Here is a 21,970-nt window from a genome sequence, read left to right on the forward strand (position 1 = left end):
GGAAAGTTATGAAGCGAGATGAGAATTACTGGAAAACTGAAAATGGTTTCCACGGACCTACATTTTTTCTCCACCCCGCACTTGCCTCTACACAGCTCGGCCTCGGGGCACCAGAACCAGTGCACCCACTGCGCCAAGGCCGCCCCTCCTCGGTGGCGCGCAGCCTGGGACCTTCAAACTACATCTCCCAAGAAGCCTTGCGAGGACCCAAGAGCTATGCCGGAAGTCGGGAAGGCTGCATCCGGCGTTGGGAAAAGTGCGAGTTGGCTTTTCCCACTGTATCCTGTTCGCGGCTACTCTGATTACACTGGGTTAGTAGCAGCCGAGGGGAGTTCGTCGGCCCCACGAGCCCCTCTGGGGACGGAGACCTGTGTCCCGGGCTCGGGCCCTGGGTCTCGCGTGGCGCACCCTTGCGTGGGGTGGACGGGCGCCGGGGTCGGCGCGCTGGGGCTCCCGGGGCCGGGCGGCGGCGTTTCCAGCCCAAGTTTTGAGATGGGTTATACCAAAAAAAAAAAAAAAAAGACAGACGAAAAGAGTAAAAGCCCTACTTTAGATGTGATTTTACTTTTAAAAAAGGATTCTCACAAGAGTGGCAAGAATGTAAACCCTAACGGGTTTGACCCTTTCAAGAGCCCGTAGGGGTGTGCACGTGATTGGCCGCCCAGGGCAGGGAGTGGGATGCATTAAATAGGGGAGATTTAAGTGAGCGAGTCTTATATGGGGGCTTCTTCTGTCGCATTCCAACCCTGTGACCTCGGGCAAGTTTTGAGCCCCAGGTTACTACAGGTCAGTAAAAGTGGATGTTGATTTAGTTAAACTGTAATTCCTTTTAAACCTAAGACTGCTGTAATGACCTCTCAGAATAGTTCATCCTCATCTTGGGAAGGAAGTAGCTCTTTACTGTGCCTTTAAATCCTTTTCATCTGACCTGGCAATAAATGGAGAGGTTAACAGGCAGGAGAGCTAAATGTCAGATCTTCTGTACACCTCTAGAATGAGTAACGCGTCGTTTCTAGGTGTCTCTTCTGTTGGGAAACCAAAGGTGCACAACGTACAGTTGTTTTTTTCTTCTTCTGTTGTTTAAACTTCTTCAGAGAACGCTGTATACATGAGTGCTGCACTGGAGGTAGTGAATGACTTTGTGTGTTTGGAGAACCATTTTGCAATCACCTGGATTGATCTGTAGCAAGAGCCACCTTGACTAAGAAAACACAGGACAGTGAAATACTGTTTAAAAAAAAAAAAAAAAAAAAAAAAAACCCTGGTGAAGAAACTGTAATAAAAGTTTGTGAAAAATAATTAGAAAAGAAAGCGCGGATGAGACACCAAATAGAGGTCTGTTTAGCAGTGCTTCAAAGTCATAAAAAGTTACAGCTTTTGTTATTCATAAATTTTTAAAGTACTTAAATTGAAAGAAATGGGGATATAAATCTAGAGTAAATCGAAAGAAAAAAATTGTTTCTCAATGCTGAGATCACGTCTAATTTAATTTGTAAACAGTTTAAGTATTAGGTTTTTTCCATTCCTGTGTGTAGGTTTTAATCTCTTGTAAGTAACAGACACGAAAAGGAAATAACATTTAGAAAATAAGAAAGTTAATTGTTAGCCCATTTTTGCCTAAGTTTTGTTCTACCCTACAAAATTGATCAGCCAGATTGCTGTTTCGAATCCTAAGGCCACAAATGTCAAAAATTATGGGTTATAACTAAAAGGTGTCCGGCTGGCAGCGCAGAGAGTAATAAAACAATAAAACACGTTTATTGCTTTAGGGCACGGAGAAGATTGACAGAGAAAGAGAATCTTCTGGGGGCCGGGTCATGTGGACAATGGTTAAATACAGTCAGGCTAGAGGCGGGGTTTAGGGGGTGGGCTAGCTCAAGTGGTAGGCTAACATTGGGCAGGAATGTGGGAAAATGAAACAGGATATTACATAAAGAGGAGTAGGAAGTCGTAATTTGACTCCGGGAAGAAGGGTGGGGCTTAGCACATGGCCTCTAAGGGCCAGTGCCATATTGACCATGGCATGTAGTCTCCAATAGGCGGTGCCACAGCGACTACAAAGGAATTATGGAAACCTTTCAGTAACTTTTCACGTTAGCCTAAGTATCTGATTGTTAGAAATGGTAGAATAGTTAGAATCCCAAATCTTTTCCTAAGAGCATTTCATAGAAGAAAAGAACCTGTCTTAAAAGAATACTTTAAAAAGATCGTAGACTATTGAAACATGTTTTCATACACACAGTTCAGTGTGTGCCCTATAACATGTAATACATGATTAGATAACATTTCTTAAGTATGGGACAGTGACTTCAGAATGACAATGCAGATAGAGTTAATGATTTAAAAAGCTCTCTGATTCAAGAACATTGACCAACAGAACTTGTGTCTAATAATAGATCAAAAATATCTGGTCATCTAATATGTGACAAGGGTAATACTGCAGTGCTATGAGACAGAGTAGTTTTTCAAGAATAGTGCTGAGTCATAGGGATTATCCATTGGAATAAAACATATCATGACCTAGCCTACCTCACAAGAATCAGTACCATATGGATTGCAGAATTAACTGCAAGGTAAAGCAATAAATTATTTTTATGCAAAACTTAGAAAACTATTCAGTAGTTAAGGATAGAATAATAATTTCTTGAAGGGCAGGAACCTATAGCTGGTACCATAGAATCATAGAATACCACAAAAACGCTCTGCCTTTATTTTAATCTGCCTTAAGTTCTCCCTTTCATGTCCTTGCTCCATAGTGAAGTCTCTGTGCTACCTGCTGCCTTTTATAATGTTACTACCCCTCCCCCATCTCAAGCCTCTTTTGTGAAATCCTTGATACATTATTTTATTTTATTTTATTTTTGTTTTTTTTTTGGTTTTTCTCCGGTACCGGGAACCGAGCTCACAACCTTGCGCTTGCCAGGCAGGAGCTATGCCGCTGAGCTAAATCCCCAGCCCCCTTCATACATTATTTTAATACCCACCCATGGGCACATAAATTGAATTATAATTCTCAACTGATAACAGTTTTGAAATGAATATTGTGATGACAGTTGACTACAATTGTATTTAGACTATTGTTTTGCAAACTTATTCTAACATAACATTTATCCGTTGCAAAAAGTTTTTCTCCTCTTTTCTTTTTTAAGGAAGAAATGTCTTCTGGTAAAGGAACTCCAAAACGGGAAATAGTTTCTGACTTTCACAATTCGGCTGCCGAAGGAGATGTTGCCAAGTTAACAGGAATACTCCGTCATTCTCCGTCTCTTCTCAATGAAACTTCTGAAAATGGCTGGACTGCTTTAATGTATGCTGCAAGGAATGGCCACCCGGATGTTGTCCAGTTTCTGCTTGAGCAAGGGTAAACATTTCAGGCTCTGCCACTTGAAAGGGTTTGTGGCTTAATTCTGGGTTACATGTATCCTTTGAAATTCCCTACTTATATTATTGGGCAATTAAGTAACTCATTAATCAATATATTATATTAAAAAAAAGCATAATTTCTAACTAAAAACTAACTTTTTTTTAACTGCTCCTGGGAATTAAACCCAGAATCTGGTGCATGTCAAGCAAGCACTGTACCTCTGAGCTACATCCATGGCTATGTTGTTATTATTATTGTTATTGAGAAATTAACCTTTCATACTTAACAGTATATGTGCTGCCCAAGCAAGCACAACCTGTCCTATGTAATAGGGAAGCAAATTTATAAGTAGTCTAATCTTTTTTCTCCCAAATAAAAAATAAAAACCTTATTATGATTATGAAGGACTCTATAAAATTTCTGCATGTCTTTATGCTACATAAAACTACTAGTTTTTGTAAATAATTACCCAGAAATTGTAAGTATCCACTATCTCTAATCCTTCCTCACTGTGATTATTGATTCTTTTAATCGTCCCAGTAGTAAGCTGTGTACCAAAATACGAAAGCGTGTATAAAATCATTAAATGGAGGCACTGTAATGTGTACCTAGAAATATTACTGTGAAATATATATAGGAGAAGGTGTTTGCTTCCAATTTTATTTTTCCTGCCCAATTTTTTTCTTCCATCTGTAGGTGTGATAGATCAGTTGTCAATAAATCAAGGCAAACCGCACTGGATATTGCTGTATTTTGGGGTTATAAGCATATAGCCAACTTATTAGCTAATGCGAAAGGTGGGAAGAAGCCTTGGTTCCTAACCAATGAAGTGGAAGAGTGTGAAAATTATTTTAGCAGAACACTACTGGATCGGAAAAGTGAGAAAAGAAATAATTCTGACTGGCTGCTCGCTAAAGAAAGCCATCCGTCTACGGTTTATATCCTTTTCTCAGATTTAAATCCCTTGGTCACTCTAGGTGGCAATAAAGAAAGTTTCCAACAACCAGAAGTCAGGCTTTGTCAGCTGAACTACACAGATATAAAAGATTACTTGGCTCAGCCTGAGAAGACCACCTTGATTTTCCTCGGAGTAGAGCTTGAAATGAAAAATAATTTACATAATCATGTTGGAGAAGTCCCAAGAGAAGAGGAAGATGGGTTGGTGGCCTGGTTTGCTCTAGGTATAGATCCTATTGCTGCTGAAGAATTTAAGCAAAGACATGAAAATTGTTATTTTCTTCATCCTCCAATGCCAGCTCTTCTACAGTTGAAAGAAAAAGAAGCTGGTAAGATATGAACACTGCTTATTTGTTTTGGTAATAATCTGGCTTTTGAACTGAGTTGAACTTACATATATTTATAATTTCCAGGAAGCACATTTTTTCTGGTAAGCAGTAAAATTAGTTTGTTAGAAACTTCCTGAAATGTTCAATCTATAGCACCGCTGTCTTGGGCAGTCACAATGTTTTAATCACCCAAATTAGCTTCCTAAAATTAACCTTAATGTATGGTGAGTTCATTTAATTCTTGAGCCACTGTTATGCACTGAACATATCTCAAAGCCCTCAACTGCTTTGCCTTTTGTTGCTGAGTCGTTTTATCCCATGGTAAGAACTAGAGTTTTAATCTAAATGCCATATAAATATTGTAAGCTGGCCTGTGTTTTTTGTATGAATGCACTTTTTAAACCTCATATTAGATGTTTTAAAGTGTGAATTACAGGAGGAATGACAGCAAAATATGGAAGTCAATGATGAGGTAATGGGATATTATAATAGCCCAGGTAGGAAATCCAGTGGCTTGCACTAGAATGGTTGTAAGGAACCCGAGAGCTTGAGATATTCTGGATGTAAAGCTGGTAGACACTGGTCTATAGTTGAGACCTTTAGAAGTGAGAGGTAGATGTAGAAACCTTGTCCTGGGCACATATTAAAGTGCTAGTAATAGACATGGCAGAAAGGGGTACATGGTGAAGTATAAGTGGAGATAAAATCAACAATAACTGCAAATAGATTAAGTAAAGAATATAATAAAGAAAAAAGCAAGAGTGACTTCTAGGAGATTTTAGTAGTGATGCTATTTCTTTATAATAAAGGGTGATGGATAGGGCAGTGACAGCAGGACAGACTTGGAGTAAATGAAGAATTTTCTTTCAGATTGAATTTTTGAGAGGGATCTTAGACTCTAGAACTCAGGAAAGAGGGCTAGTAGAGAGACTCACTGCAGCCATCAGCAAAGTGATATTTAAATCCCAAGAAACTACCAGGATTATGTAGAGAATTGAAAGCAGCAAGGAAATCACCTAAATCCATCGAAATGTACAAGTCAGGTCTAAGCAGAAGGGCCAGAGAAGGTGACAGTGTCACCATAACGTCGGAGGAAATCAAGACAGCAGAGTATTTCAAGAGAGTGGTCAAGTATGTCAAATGCTGTTAGGAGTTTGAGTACATTTTTTTTAAAGAACCTTTAGTTTTGGTATGATGAAGCTGTTGGTGAATTTAGCACAAGGAGTGTCAGTGGCATGGACAGAACAGAAATGAGTTAAATGAAGGGCAAGGAAGAGTTCCTTTGTCAATGTCTACCTTCCCTTCATGATGGGGGGCTTTCCAGAGACTGTGCAGAGAGCCTGCTGAGATATATTTTATCTCCATACCTATGCAAAAATCACTGGACTTTTCTTGAGGTTTTTTTAAAACTCTTTGGGCATACACAGATCATTTTCATCTTATACTATATACGATTTTGTATATCTCGATGTTTTGTCTATGCACATGTATGTATATATACTCCCAATATTGTAAGATGAAAATGATCTTATAAGTGAGCTGATCGCTTTATTTTTATTTTTTCTTTGACTAGTAAGGAAACTGAGGTCCCTAAACTCACTTGCTGGATAATCTTACAGTGTTACTTTTCTGTATCTGTTTCCTCTTGTAGAAGATAAGCATAATTACGGTACCTTCCTCCCTCATGGGATTTCTCTAAACATTAAGTAAATAATTTGGTTTTTTTTTTTTTTTTTTTTTTTTTGGTACCGGGAATTGAACTCACAACTTCGCACTTGCCAGGCAGGCGCTGTGTTGCTGATCTATATCGCCAGCCCTAAGTGAATAATTTTATATAAAGTTCTTTGCATGGTGGTTGGCACACAGTACTTGATGAGAGTTATTTTTTCCTATTTTGATGATCCTGAAGTACACTGCTCTAGTGTAAATTACATGTTAGAAGGTAGTAGGTAGATATTTAATGTTGCCTGCAATTCACCGACTTTCATTGTTATTTTCTCAGTTTAAATGCTGTTTATTATAGTTTTGTTTCAAAATTTCATAGGTCAAATAATGTATTTTAAGGAGAGCAAGTTCATCAGCCATTTAAAAAGAAGTTTCTAGTCTTACTAACTCAGTTGTGGTATGTCTAATCAGGCCATGTTAAATACCAGTGAGAAGGGTATAGCCAAAGTATATACATTCTATAATGTATACTATGAGACTTTTTCATAAACAAAGGTAACCACAGCTGTTGTATGTGTAATATATTTTAATGGCATGGACCAGCCTGAAGTGACTACCATTTCCTGAATGTTTCCTTGACAGTTCAAGTCTCTGTTAGGAACTGACTTTGTAGTATTTTACTGTTTTGTTTTAGTTTGGTTTTTGCAGTGCTGGATATCTAACTGAGCTTCCCACGTGCTAGCCATGCACTCTACCAGAGTAACATCCACAGCACAGCTGTAGTGTGTTTTTCTAAAAGTCATCATTGTAAAGTCATAGTAGTAAATTCACTACATACTACAAGTATGTCCACCGAAAATTTAAAAATCTCTGGTTAAAAGCCTGAGGTGATAGTGTGTAAAGTGGATTATTAGTTCATCTCCCTTATATGAGAATTACATTTTATTCAAATTAAAGTCAAATCTCATTTTCATTTTTCTTCTAAAAGATTAAATCTTTCAAGGGATGAATGCACCACATAAAAACAAATACCAAAACCACTGATCACAGCTCTTCAGAAAACAGCGTGCATGTTTATTATTGCTTGAGCACATTATACCTACATGTTAATTTTTTACAGTTTATCACAGCATAAGACCTTTCTGTGCTTTTTAAAAAGGTGTTGTAGCTCAAGCAAGATCTGTTCTTGCCTGGCACAGTCGGTACAAGTTCTGCCCAACCTGTGGAAGTGCAACCAAAATTGAAGAAGGTGGATATAAGAGAGTGTGTTTGAAAGAAGACTGTCCTAGCCTCCATGGCGTTCATAATACATCGTACCCCAGAGTGGGTAAGCCCTTTCTTTTGCAGTTGCCTGGAATCCTGGGGAATAAGACATTTCTAGAAAGACAAATTTTTAAAGACACTAAAAGTTTTAACTTTTTATTAAGAGCATAGTTTCCTATTAAAACTGTAAGTATTAAAGTATTACGTACTCGGGGCTGGGGATTTAGCTCAGCGGCAAAAGCGCCTGCCTGGCAAGTGCAAGGTCCTGAGTTCGGTTCCCGGTACCGGAGAAAACCAAAAAAAAAAAAAAAAAAAAAGTATTACGTACTCTCACGATTTTTTAATCAAAGACACTGTGCCTAATTAGTCATTTCTTAATGGTGGCCAATTTGATATGAGTTCGGTGTGCTGAGGTACGTGATTTTAAAAGCCAACCACTCTGACTCCTCCTTTGGAGAGATAAAGAAAGCCCCTAGCAACTCAGTGCCCGCTTAAAGCATTACCAGAGCAGTAGAGTGGGGAGATAGGCTCTCATTACTGCTAGTGTTGCCTATACTTTCTTTCCTTCTGATTGCTGCTTTGGGTCTGCTGTAGGTTTGGAAAGCTGATAACCTAGCCCTTTAAAACTGTGAAACACAGACAGACTCAGCAACACCTGAGGAGGTCTCCATGGAGTAGAATGCATAGCTTAGTGACATCTGTTCTTCTTGTTCAAGAGCCTTTTACATTTAATTCCTAGTTCTTAATCGTGATATAGTAAGGAGAATTTGCTACATTAATGACTTTCTGAAAGGTGAACTCTTTTAAATTTTTTAATGACTTTAACAAAGAGCCACATGACCTTTTAAAAATATTTTTCTGGAATAGAAAAGAGGGAAATCTATTGTATTTACTATAAAACTTTAATATTTTCCATGTCCATGTATTACAGTCAGACTTTTTTCTCATTAAAAAATAATATGCATACCATACCCTAAGTAGAGAATAAATGTTGCTAAGATTGTGGGAAGGAAAGCAAAAACAGTCTTTAGCTTACTGATAGTATTCTCTGAAATTTCTCTGGAGTATTCCATCATCAACCATATCAGAGCAGAAAGAAACAATTTCCTATAAACAGAAAAGAATCTTGTTCCTAGAGGAAATACACCTTAATATTATCCTACCAGACAGTGACTTTGTACAGTAAGTCTAAATTATTTTTTCTTGTCATTGAGGTATCTGATTTCTTTTAACAGATCCGGTAGTAATCATGCAAGTTATTCATCCAGATGGGACCAAATGTCTTTTAGGCAGGCAGAAAAGATTTCCCCCGGGCATGTTTACTTGTCTTGCTGGATTTATTGAACCTGGTAAGCCTTGTCTGAATACATTTTATAATTTCATTAAACGTAATTTCCAAATAAAAGTTCCAGGTGTAAGTTATAATTATATCTTGAGTTATAATTTCTAGTAAATTATCATGTTATAAAAGTCATTTTTAAAAATTTTTTTAAATGTATCATTTTAAAGAAATAATTTAAACATGATGTAATTTTCATATTTTACTAATAATTTCATTTATTAAAACTTCGGTACTTGTCCTTTCATACACTGTTCTTGGCCAAGGCTCCTAGATGATTTACACCTCTCTTCTGGGCATGTCCTCACTGCCGCCTTCCCAAAGGGCCTTCGTGATTGCCCCAGTACGTGAGCGAGCCCTGTGCCTTGTGTTCACATTGTCGTGCCGCCTGACTTTTCCCTGTGCGTGCAGCATAACCTAATATGATACGTGTTTGTCCACTGTGTGTGCTTACGGGATGCCAGTCCCATAAAGGCAGGATCTTTGGTTTATTCATTTCTGCCTCCCAAACCCTGAAAGTGGATATCTCACATGTATTAGAGACTCAGTGAGTACCTGTGAAATAAATGAATGCATACATTGAATTAATTAATTTTTAATTTCATCTTCCAGTCGTACATCACATCACTAGATAACAGCAGTAAACCTGTGTGGTAGAAGAGCCATTCCTGGAGGTTTTATGTACTTAACTCACGTCTTCACACAGCCTCACGTAGTAGGAACTATCACAGCAGTAAATATGAGGCACTATGGCAGAGACTGATCACTCGCCCGAGATCGTTGAAGCCCGGGCAGTTTGGCTTCTGAGTCCTTGTTCCTAATAACTTGGCTGCTTCTTGTAGTTCTAGGTCAGTTTTTAACTGCCACACATATGTGGATATTCTGTAATGTATTCCTCTGTCTTGCTGTGGGCATTTAGTTTCTTTGGAGGCTCTTCCTATTGCAAACAGGGAGTATTTTATTCTTCTTTGACTTATGCACCCACAAGAGTTGTATCGGGTATATTCACAGAGTAGAAAGGTTAGTTCATGTTGTGTGAGCATCTTAACCTTTTCTCGATGTTGCCAAAGAGCACAAGCATTCTTGCCAGTTTACCCTCCCACCAGCAGTACATGAAATGTTTCGTTATTCCGTATCTTCACCATGTTAGGATTCTCAGATTTTTAATTTGTCATTCTGAGGGTTATGAAACACTAAGTCATTGTTTTCATTTTCATTTTACTGCTGATGGAGCATCTTTTTCAGATGCGCATTATGCATCGAATTTTCTTTTTCTTTGAATTCTGTTTATATTGTTTGTCCTATTTCTGTTTTGGTTATTTATCCTCCTTTCTCTTTGATTTTAAGAGTTTTCAAATATATATGTTAATCTCTTCTTTTTATGGTGTTGCATTAGCTGGTGACCTATTTTGTTATATAAGTCCCAGACTTACTAACAAGTTCCATTCCAGGAGAATGATCTTAAGTCAGTGTTCGTAAGTCCGACAAAGTGAGTCTTAGACACTTGGGACACATGTATACAATGTGTATTTGTTTGCACTTCCCACCAGCGCCCTCCACATCACCCTGCTTTTCCTCTTGCCACCGGACATCCTGGGCTCGGCGTGAGCCCTGTACCGCTGTACACTATGGCACTGCGCAGTAAGCACACAGTAGCACCCAACTGTGACAGTACCTGGCAGACGCGGAGCTATTTCTCGATTTGATCACATCTACCAGCGTTTCTCATGCGAGGTCCATTCGTATTAGTGAAAGTTTGCAACTTCATTATTCATAATTTGGGGACTTACTGTATATTTTATTTTGATTGATATGTTCTTAATTTTTGTGTAGGAGATTTATCAATTTGAAATTGGAAACTACATTTTAAAATATATTTTGCTAAGTAAGGCTACATATTGCTAGATGTTTATAAACTTCCACATACATTTACTTAAAAACTTTTTCCACTATTCAGATTCTCAAATCTGTGAAAACCAGAAATATAGAGGACATTTATAGGCGTCACATTATTTTCTCCTGGCCAAATCAGCAGTCATTTAGTGGAAAATAATTGCTTAAAAAGAAAAAAAAATACATTATATGTGGTTTTTAAACTGTTTTAGTGTCCTGAAAAGTTGTCTGTAATAATTGTTTGACAATGTAACAAGAGTTATAGCTTTTAATAGGGAAAAAGCTTGCCATTCGTAAAAGTCATGTAATGATAACTTGTAACTGTTTAGTGATAATGTAAGGACATTTTAAAAAATAGTTATTATAAAATCTACAATGATCTGCAACATACTACTGGCTAAACATTATACAAACATCCTACATACGGTCTCACTTAAATCCATGTCAGGATTTACAGATTTTTAATTTGTCATTCTGAGGGTTATTTAAGTGAGACAGTATGTAGGATAGTTGTATAATGTTCAGCCAGTCGTATGTTGCAGATCATTGTAGATTTTATAATTATTATTTTTAAAATGTCCCTGACAAATTTGGAACTTTAATAAGTGAAAATTTTCTTGTTGACATTTTGATATTCTATGTATGGTCATATCCTTTTAAAAATAATGTTTTCTTCATTTTGTCTTGTATTCATATTCTTTGAATTCTCCAAAGTGTCTTTCAAATGTTTGCTCCATTTGAATCGCAGAATGTCCAGGGTGTGTTCATCAACAGCTTGTTCTTTTGCCCCGTTTGATTAGGGGAGACAATCGAAGACGCTGTTCGGAGAGAAGTAGAAGAGGAAAGTGGAGTCAGAGTGGGCCATGTTCAGTATGTCTCTTGTCAGCCATGGCCAATGCCCTCCTCCTTAATGATTGGTTGCTTAGCTGTGGCAGTGTCTACAGAAATTAAAGTTGACAAGAATGAAATAGAGGATGCCCGCTGGTTCACTAGAGAACAGGTGAAGTTCTAAAGTTCAATTTAATTTCCTTCTTCTATTGATTGTTCCCTGACAGTATTGGTTTGGGCACGCAGCAAGGAAGCATATTTTCCACAAGTTGAATGAAAGACTATAGCCCTCTTGTTATGCATGGATGACAGTGTAACCGATAACTCCATGTGGGAAGAGTGCACTTTCATGATGTGTCCTATTTTAGTAATGATTGCTCCTGTGTCATTTCAGACTTCAGATGTCATTCCTTCAGATTAATGATAATGGTTTTCGGTGGACTTCAAGTGCATATACATTAGTTCAAAGATAAGAAACAGGAATATTTTTCTGAAACTTGTTTTATATTTTAGTTCATAGCATTTAAACAAGAAATTCTGAAAAAAGTCAGTAAAAATACTTACAGTTTTTAAAGTCTTTATTGAGAAATGTACCAAAAGCCAAATGTGACATAACCATATAACAAGCATACACTCGCACGAACTTTTGAAGTAGTGTCTCTAAATAATATAATGGACGATAGCTTACTTTTCTGTGTTTTCCATGACCTGAAATATTTATATGGAAAACAAATAGTTACACTAGAGTAATGAAGACCTGAAATCCTTTCTGACTACCTTCATAATATTAATTTTATTTTATCCTCAGTCCCAAAAAGTAGAAATTATTGTTTCAAAATTGTAGAAAAGGGAACCCTGTCCCAAAAGTTGGCTTTTCTTTGAAATTAAGTGTGGAGAATATATTTTGCTTTTTCATGACCTCATTTTCCTGAGAGAATATCTTTCTGGAGCACCTTAAAAATTAAAACACTAATTCAGTGAAACAATTAAAAATGCTGTACTAAATTTTGTATTTTGAATATGGATATCGTCACTTTGCTCTGTTGTTATTCACTCTAAAAGCCGTTGCGTTTCAGTTGAATTACATAAGCATGGAAGTAGTACCTACACGCAACGGTGCTGAAATCCTAATGTATCTTATTATGTATTTTAGGTTGTGGATGTTCTAACCAGAGGGAAACAGCAAGCATTTTTTGTGCCACCAAGCCGAGCCATTGCACATCAATTAATCAAACACTGGATTGGAATGAACCCCAATCTCTAAATCGAAGTATTAGGCTTTGAGTATTATTTTGTTTCTAATACCACTTTTCAACTGAGACTAGAAATATTTAATGCTCTTTAGAGTGTCATAACACAAAATACCCTGTGGGGCTGTCAAAATATTTTCCTTCATTAATCATAGAATTCACATTTTTATAAATTTCAACATTGCCTCAGATTTCGTTAAATTTGAATGAGAGTGAAATTTTTGATTGTGCATACAGTTTTATCTTACAAACCCTATTTCTAGTAAGAGACATCATGTTGTAAAGAAATATATTCTAGAAATGTGAATAACCCTACATTTCAGGCCTCTTTAGGTATTAATGTCTGCTCACTAAGATGCCTTATATGAAAATGAAACAAAATTTTAATGAATTTTGGGCTTATACTGATTTTTAATCATCTCATTGCCATAAAGGTTCTTTAAGTTACCAGGATCTGAGTTTTGCTCATCGTTCTGTTGCAGTCCCACTTACCATTTCTTCCTGGTTCTGTCACACTAGCTATGACAGTGTGACTCCTACTCTAATTTGCCCAATGCTAAGAATTTCATATTTTAACAACCAGTTCTAGGAGAACTAACATGAGAGCATATCACTGTGTCTGGGATTTGTCTTAAACCTAAAATTAATCAGTGTGCCCAAAATCGTTCTTAAGATAAATCAAGATTCTCTGCTTTTTCACTTGAAATTATACATATTTGAAAGGATTTATCCTCAAAGGTTAGATATTAAATAAATCCCAGATACATCTACGTATTCAGTTAAAAGCAGATTTATTTCATTTTGTGATGAGGAATGTATCTGTGTTAGCAAAATAAATTATATGATCGTTCCCATCAAAACTTAACGATATTTAGCTCCAATGTCTTGATTTTGACTTTAATGCATTCTAAAAAAGGCTTAATAAAATGAGTGCATTTCACAGCTGAATCAGTAAGACTCTACAGAAAGTAAGTTGTAGTACAGTAGTTCACAATTTTACAGCACAGAAACATGTATTTTGCAAGACCATTTTGAAATTGTTTTAAAAGATTTCATTGCTTTTATTTGATAGTTAAGTAAAAGGAAATCCTGGAAGATACATTTCATCAATTAGTGAAAATTATACCAATAATTAATTATAACAGCCTGTACTGTTTAAGCCAGGGCAAGAGTCTCCCTCTAATAGGAATAAGATTTAATCAAAAATATATGTGGAATAGATTAAGAAAAGGGATGAAAATAAATTTAACTTGCTGAATGTTAATAAATCTTTAGGTATAATATTTAATATTTACCTTAAAAAGATAATTTTGTTGGATGAAACGTTTACTAATGAACAGTTTTTCATAGTTAATGGAGGCTTACTGATACCAGAACTTTAAACCAAATTAAGATGCAGAACATTTATAGATGTGATATAATAGTGACTGCATAGTTACATGGAAAATAAGGTGCCTTGGTTATTATGAAATACAATGACTTAAGATTCAGTTTTACTCCAGATGTACATTTAATACCTGCAGATTCTAATATTACACTCTAAAATTCCGGGTCTAACTAATGGTGGAGTTGGAAAGTCAAATATAAAGTGTCAAAAACTACAGTTATAAATTTAGTTTCAGATATTTAATCCTGTATTTGAGAAAAATGAGTATCTAAGTAAATTATTGGTTTAATAATTATTACTAAATCACTAACCTCTGAGAGGTGAACAGGTACATGTAAATAGAAGGAATAGTCAATTCAAAAATTGATGATGTGTCATGAATGTATTCTAATGGAAACAAATGTGACATTAAAATATTTATTTAATGCTTTGTGTGCTTTACATTTTTTAATGTTTTGATAAATTTCTTTTGACAAGTGGAAAAAGCCAAATTTTCATCATTATCCCCTCTATAAAGTATGGTGACTATTTAAAAAGTGTAAAAGCCTTTAAAGTTTCCATTGTATGGAATAAAGTTCTGATTTGAGAGCTGGGGATTCCGCTCATTAGTACAGTGCTTCCCTAGAATGCACAAGGCCTTGAGTTTGATTTCCAGGACTGGAGAAAAATTGGAATATTAAATTTTGTTCTTTGGGATCAATACATGCATGTACACATGAATTTGCAAGCCCACATAGATAGTAAATAATTTTCAACCTCCAGGGTTAAAACTGGTATTTTGTATATACCTAGTATTATGTATATTTTTATTGCTTTTCTAATATTGCCAATCTTGGCATTTTGAAATTGTTACTTGTTTACCATTCATGAAGAAGTAAAAGCACATGTATTTCATTTGAAAAAGTGAGGAAATCTCTAAGATTCAGGTAGGGATTTGAATGAAGTTAGAAGAGACTACGACAGAAGTGAAACCAGGAAATAGAAGAAGGAAGTATAAATATTTGACCCCAAAAAACTAGATTAAATCTCATAAAACAATAACAGTAGACAACTGATCCTAGAACTGTGCTGTGAATTTGCAGAACATTAGGTGAAAGTGTTCTGTAAAATAAATTCATTAACTATGTAGAATAAAATTTCCACAATGCAAATTTTATTAGAACTTAGAACCAGTTATTTGGTTCTGAATATATATGAGAGCTAGGTAGGTAGTGGGTGTTGAGTGAAATTTTTGAGTTTGTTAAATGGCAATTTTCTCTAGTAAACAGAGTAGGGCAAAACAAGTTCAATGTGAAAAATTAGGGATTTCTGTCTTCAAAATAAAATCTAAGTCTTGAGGCAAACCGAGATTTGGGAAGGAGGGCAGGGTAGTTTGATGTTCTAGGTAGCTGAGAGTGTGACTGAGAGGGCAGAATGCTCAGCAGTGCCACAGGGATAGGATGTATTCTGAGGAGGCGGGGGACATGGCAAACACCTACATCTGCAAGAAGTCACTAAGAGCTAACAGGAAAACAAATACTAAAAATGATTTTTGCTTTTCTTCACTGGACTTTATTTTCTTCCTCACCAGGTTACTTGGCCAGAATTCAAACCAGCTTCTGAAAGATTATATTGTTTGCAATAAGATTTCTCTCATACTGTACCATAGGTTATTATATACAATAGATTTTCAAATAACTCAAGCTTCTTAAAATAGAAATGGTCAAAAGAAGGACCATTCAAGTAATAATGCTATGAGAAAAACAGGAATTCAATAGCCTGAATTCTTGTTTGGGAAAAAAACATTTTTTCCAACTGATTGAATAAAGCATTTGGGCAGATAGACATATTCCTCACTGTATTTTTATTGAAGAATATCTACATGTAACTGTACTCCTTGGCAAAAACAGCTCTTGTTTTCTTTATTCCTTCCAGAATACTATGATTCTGTCTTTATTGCAAAGCAGACAAAGTCCTAACACCAGACAATGGACATTTCATTCACAACTCCCATTATATACGCTTTCCAGAATAGTGAGGGAGGCAATGAAATTAAGTTAGGCGAAAAAAAAAAATAAAGCCATTTTGCCAACAGAACCATTTTTCTTTGTAACTGGTAGTCTGATAAGCAACAAACTGCAGCAAAAAGAAAGAAAATGTTCTAGGTTTCTATCCCTGGGCTCAAAGGAACTGTACTACACCAGATCTTTGTCTCACTTCAATAGATTAAGAACATTCTTCTCACTACTTACTGTGTGAGTGGTTTTATTTTTAATAGGAAGTTGCACCCAAGAGTAGTGATTGGAAGTGATGGTCTTAACCTGTTTTAGAACAGAGGGGATGAACAGGTGATGTAGTCTGAAGCAAACTTTTGTTTATTTTTTAACCTGCCCATTTCACTCTAGCCAAATTGTCTACTGGAGCCGTGGTCTAAACACGACGGTAGAGTGCCTTATTAATGTTTATTACTGCTCTCAGGTGGCAGTGAGCTGAAACCACTTCTATCAGTGAGAGTAAAGTGATTTTAAATGCCGTTTATCTAACAGCTTTAGTGCAGTTACTTTGCATACTTTTTTGGTAGGCTTGTGTTTACGGAATGGGTTTGAATACTCTAGTTTCAAACTGTTTAGAAAATTTAGAACTCCCTGGAAGAAATGCCCCTGTGATGTGTGCAGGTTGAAAGCTCAGGGGCCTCCTTGGTGGCAACTAGCATAGTGAGGGCTTCGGTAGGAGTGAATATGGCAGACAGTGGGAATTCCGTGTGTTGTGGGGCAATAGAAATAAGCATAGATCTGCATGGACCTCCAGAATATTTCCAGAATGGTTTTGGTTTTTTTTTTTGGTTTTTTTGAGACAGGGTCGCTATGCAGTTCAGGCTGGCTTTGAGCTCACTTTGTAGCCCAGGCTGGCCTCGAACTCACAACAATCCTCCTGCTTCAGCCTCCCAAGTGCTAGGATTACAAGCGTGCACCACCACACCCAGCAGAATGTATTTTTAATTTACTTTGTCTGAATTACCACATTTGCCATACCAATCATTTTCTATAGTTCCCAGTTATTTACTATATCTCAGGAGTAATCACATTTTTATTTCATTTTGATGATAAATCTATAACACAAATAGCAGTAAAAACAGTATGTACCTTCTCCTTGTGCAGTGTATCTAACATCAGTACTAACAAATTGTACACATTCAAATGACTTGTAGACCTCCTGAAGGTTACTTTTAACCAATTATTTCCAAAGTATTTCTAAAAATTACCTATGAATCCCTTTTTACAATAATCTAAAGGAGCAACTCTCTGGTTAGTTTATTCTCAGAATAAAAATATTTATGCAAAAGTTTATATAAGTGATATTGATAATTATTTCATTTTCTGAAACTTGTAAAATTGTTTTTCATTGGCTAAGAGGGAGTACATTTTGCAAAGACACATTGTTTACAAATAACTGGAGAACAATGTGTGTTAGTGTTTCACTCTAAATCTGCTTACAAAAGATCAAAAATACCACACTGCGTAGACTAAAGCACTCAATTTTAATGTTCACTCTCTTAAATTTTGGTCATTTTTCAAGTTCAGTCTTTGTACAATTGATATTCTACAGATTTATAGGGAATCTTCTGTCTATTTACTTGGTTCTTAAATTTCTATCTCCAGTAATCAACTGAACATACCTACTTAGATGTTCCTGGATCTCCCCAATACTACTCATCTTGAATTATTTTTTCTCCCAGTGTCAGTGCCCAACATGTAAGTTTGAGCATTGCTGTTGTTAATTTATCTACTTTATTTCTTATTCAGTTGTACTCCATAGCCAGTCTCTAAATACTGTGCCCTTTATTTCCAAATACTTCCTGAATTTCAATTTATTCCTCTCCTGGTCTCGATCCATTTCTATTTATTCTCTCTCCCTCTCCCTCCTCTATCTCTGTGTGTCTCTCCTCTGTCTGCCTGTTTCTCTCCCTCTCCTTTTCTCTCTCTCTCCCTCTGCCTTTCTCTCCCTCTCCCTCTCTCCCTCTCTCCCTCCCTCTCCTTCCTTCCCCCCATTCACCACCACTGTACTACTTCAGGCCATTTGCCTGGTTTCTGCTTAAATTTATCTCCTTTCATCCAGTTTTATTCCAGTGTACTTTTCACACTCCAGCCACGTATATCTTGCTAATAAATAATTTCAGTGTGTCTTTATCTTACTTCAAACTTTAAGAGACCCACTCTGGATAAAGGAAAACTTTGATTTCCCTAGTAGACCATTTTACCTCCCCCATTTCAACTCTTTAACATCTCCCTTTTTCCAAATTCTTATGCATGCACCATAATTTATGTTCTTTCAAAGAACAGAAGAACCTAAATTGTTATTATGCACTAGTAACATTCACCAAATACAATCTGAAAAACTATGACAAATACATACTGCTAGTATAAGCAAATAATATTTCATCTATTCAAAGATTCTAGACTGTACTTTTATTTTTATTGCTGTGTTTGCCGTGTATAATGACTGTATTCCTCGTGGGGAGTTGGAACATCTCCATGACACATCTTAATTCTTTTTCCATCCACTTACCCTCCCCCTCCCTCCATCTCTTAGTACCCTTTTGCAAAAGATCTGTCTCGCTACACTGTTAAACTGTATTTCCATTTACATACTTCATGAGATGTCAAAAATTTTAAATCAGGGCCTGTGGTAGTTATACCAGTTTTATAAATGAACACATGGAACCTAGTGAAAGTCAAATGATTTTCTCAAGGTCAACACAGGATATGCAAGTGGGACTGAAATTGAAGTCCTGTGAATCAGAACCTACCCTCTGTCCCACTCCCTATGCTTCAGCCCATTCCTAACACAGGGGTAAATGGACTACCTAATGAGAAACCTGATCCACATAAATAGCGGAACCACACCGTTTGTCTCCATTTTTTGTCTAGCTTGTTTTCTACTTCGTCCCTACCACTTGGACACCATGCCTGCATTTCCTGCACATCTCTAACAAAGTTCCTCAGCCACAGAAGCACACAGTGCATCACTGTGCACTGAAAGTATATTTAAAAATAAGTTATTAAGAATGATTAATATGGATAATAATAGACTGATTAAAGGATAATAGACCATTCCTGACACTGCATAAGATTAAATATGCTAATCAGATTTTGGATTTAGAGAACTCCAGTCATTCCAAGGTAGAGCAATACAAGGTACTCAGATCTTTGCTTCATTTCTTGCCTTTCAAATATATCTTTTATTTGATTCATGTTTCCTTGAGAGCTGAGTGATTTATGAAGGCTTTACCCAGGTGAGCTGACCATATATAAATATTTCCTTTATGCGTAAAGTATTCTCGTTTTTAATCTTTGATGTCCTAAATTAGTTGCTTGGCGAAGGATAATAGCAAAGGGAAATTATTTGAATGTTGTATATTTGAAGACAATTTAACAACATATTTCCTTCCAATCACAAAATATACAGCAGCTGTTTATAACTAACTCTGTTAACAAAGAGAGAATAGAGACATCCAAAACTTCTAAAGAATCAATGTGTTTGGAGGCTTCTTTTATTTATGCTAAGAAAGACATCATATGCACATTTGAATAGCCATTATCCAAATCCTAATTTGGTTATTTCAAATAAATTGTGCATTTGGAAAGCAAGGAAAATGCAATTGACAAGCTAGGCTTCTGAGTGTAATTGAAATTCATTGTGAATGCAGGAAGGGTCGGTTTCATTTCTCAGCAGAAGACCTTGTTTTGAATTCCTGTGTTCTGCTTTGTTTCCATCACAGCATTAAAGTCACTAATCACAAAATGATTTCTTTAACTGCTTAAGTTAGCAAAGTTTTTCTTTATTAATTTCATACTTAATTTTACTTAAATGTTTATAATTAATTTTTAACTGCATTCATTACCCAAAACATTGTGATCTAAACTCAGAAAAGAAGATATTGAGGGTTTTAATATTTTCTATAACAATTATAGTTACTCTGTTCTCTGGGTCAATTTTTCAGGAAAAATATTCTGGTGAATATCTTTTGTGTAAATAATCCCCAGTCAAACTTTGTCAAATAACCCATTTACAGTCTTGCTGTCAGTTTACCTTTAAATAATGTGTCCCAAGATTTTTAGGGCAGTATATGTTTGCTGTAGAAGATTTCCTTCAACACTAAGGATTCAGCCCAGTCTTGTTATCTTCCTTGCTCAGAATTTAATCTCCTTTTCTCAGAATTTAAATTTGTGTTTGTAAGTATCCTAAAGTCCTTTACTTGGAAAGAAAACTAAACAACAACAGAAAACTCTAGCATCTACTTGTATTTTAAGACAGTCTTTTAGGTAATAGCAAATGATCATTTAAAAATGTTATGTGAGTCATTTAACTTTTCAAATAAATTTGTAGTGCCCATGTGATGAAATTATAATTTGAATGCTCATAAAATGGTCGTGATGTCTTCTTTCCGGGAAAACTATCATCCAATTTCCATGTTTTCAAATAAGTCTTTAATTCACACCTGAATAATTTAACTGTGATGAACCAGATTCTAAACTCTTTCAACAAATATGATGCCTCATTCATAGACTGGTGCCTGATTAGTTTTGCAAAATGTAGAATAAAAACTTTGAATGTGATATGGTCTGTGAGGATGAACACATACTGCACAAAATGTGCTAACATATTATTCTTATCTCATGAGACTGCCCAGACATTGGTGAATTTGAGATGGAATGAGATTGTTACCCCTGATTATCTGTCCAATATAAGCCCAATCAGAAAGTGATTAAATTACCCTGGCATATTAATTCTAAGCATAATTTGTCATTGGACGAACTGCAATTTGCAAACATTTTTATGACTACAAAAATACTGCACCAGAGCCCGTCACTTCAGCTATGCAAAATAGAAGGTCAGAACAAGATACCAAACATACATTTTTAAATAAACACTTTTGTATTGCCTTCAAAAACAACTATTAGTTTGGATTAAGATACAGAAATTAATTTAGTGAATGAAGTGAACACAACATGTTTTAATATAGTGATACTAAATTTGATGAAGATTTCTTCTTTAGATCTTTTGGTTGAAACTTCAAGACCCTTAAATCTTATTTATATTAATATTCTTACCAAATTACTTTTTCAGAGGTAACATATAAGTTCCTGGTTATTTAAGTTACCTTGAATTATGAATTCTAAACAACTAATGAGGTATAACATTGCCCCAAATACCCTATATAGGGCTAAAAATAATTGGCTTACTAAATAGTTGATGATACCATTGCCGCTAAAACATTCTAAAGAGTATGTTTATTGCTTTCTTCTGTATAAATTCAAGATGCACAGCCATCTTCTAGGCTACTCATCAAACCACAGCTTTGTTTAGGTAATAAATATTTGAATGTTTATTATTAAATTTCAAGCTTTTCTTACTCTAGATGTTAGCAGTGTGGTTAGACATGACTTTCCTTGATTCTAGGCTGAAAAGAGATGAAGGTATTCAGAGGATTTCACTTTGAGCAACTCAAAACTCTCTAGTGTCTGAAGAATTGATGAGATCTTCGCTAGGGAATGATACAACCCCCCTGAGCCACAGCAATTTCATATTTTGGAGGAATTACACACAGGTTTCTGTAGGAAGATAGAGACTCTGTATATTCAAATACTACTTCAAACTGAGGTTAAGGTTCAATATTTCAAAGTAAAGAGGAAATCACTGAAAACTAGCAAGAGT

General features: G+C 36.0%; 1 protein-coding gene across 3 annotated transcripts; it reads left to right on the forward strand.

The window, feature by feature from the left end:
- The first annotated feature begins 224 nt into the window (after nt 1-224).
- Nudt12 (nudix (nucleoside diphosphate linked moiety X)-type motif 12) lies at nt 225-14,705 on the forward strand. Of its 3 annotated transcripts, none has more exons than XM_005382182.2 (7): nt 225-311; nt 3,150-3,361; nt 4,061-4,650; nt 7,475-7,642; nt 8,814-8,927; nt 11,611-11,810; nt 12,792-14,705. In XM_005382182.2, exons 2-7 carry the CDS (start codon nt 3,156-3,158, stop codon nt 12,900-12,902), a joined length of 1,389 nt encoding a protein of 462 aa, XP_005382239.1. In that variant the 5' UTR covers nt 225-311; nt 3,150-3,155; the 3' UTR covers nt 12,903-14,705. The 3 variants fall into 3 exon arrangements, with proteins under 3 accessions (XP_005382239.1, XP_005382240.1, XP_005382238.1); XM_005382183.2 differs by having other exon boundaries at nt 3,154-3,361; XM_005382181.2 differs by lacking the exon at nt 225-311 and adding an exon at nt 373-786.
- The last annotated feature ends 7,265 nt before the right edge of the window (nt 14,706-21,970 follow it).

The sequence above is a fragment of the Chinchilla lanigera genome, unplaced genomic scaffold (assembly GCF_000276665.1).
Source record: "Chinchilla lanigera isolate Chin_1 unplaced genomic scaffold, ChiLan1.0 scaffold00017, whole genome shotgun sequence".
Lineage (NCBI taxonomy): Eukaryota > Metazoa > Chordata > Mammalia > Rodentia > Chinchillidae > Chinchilla > Chinchilla lanigera.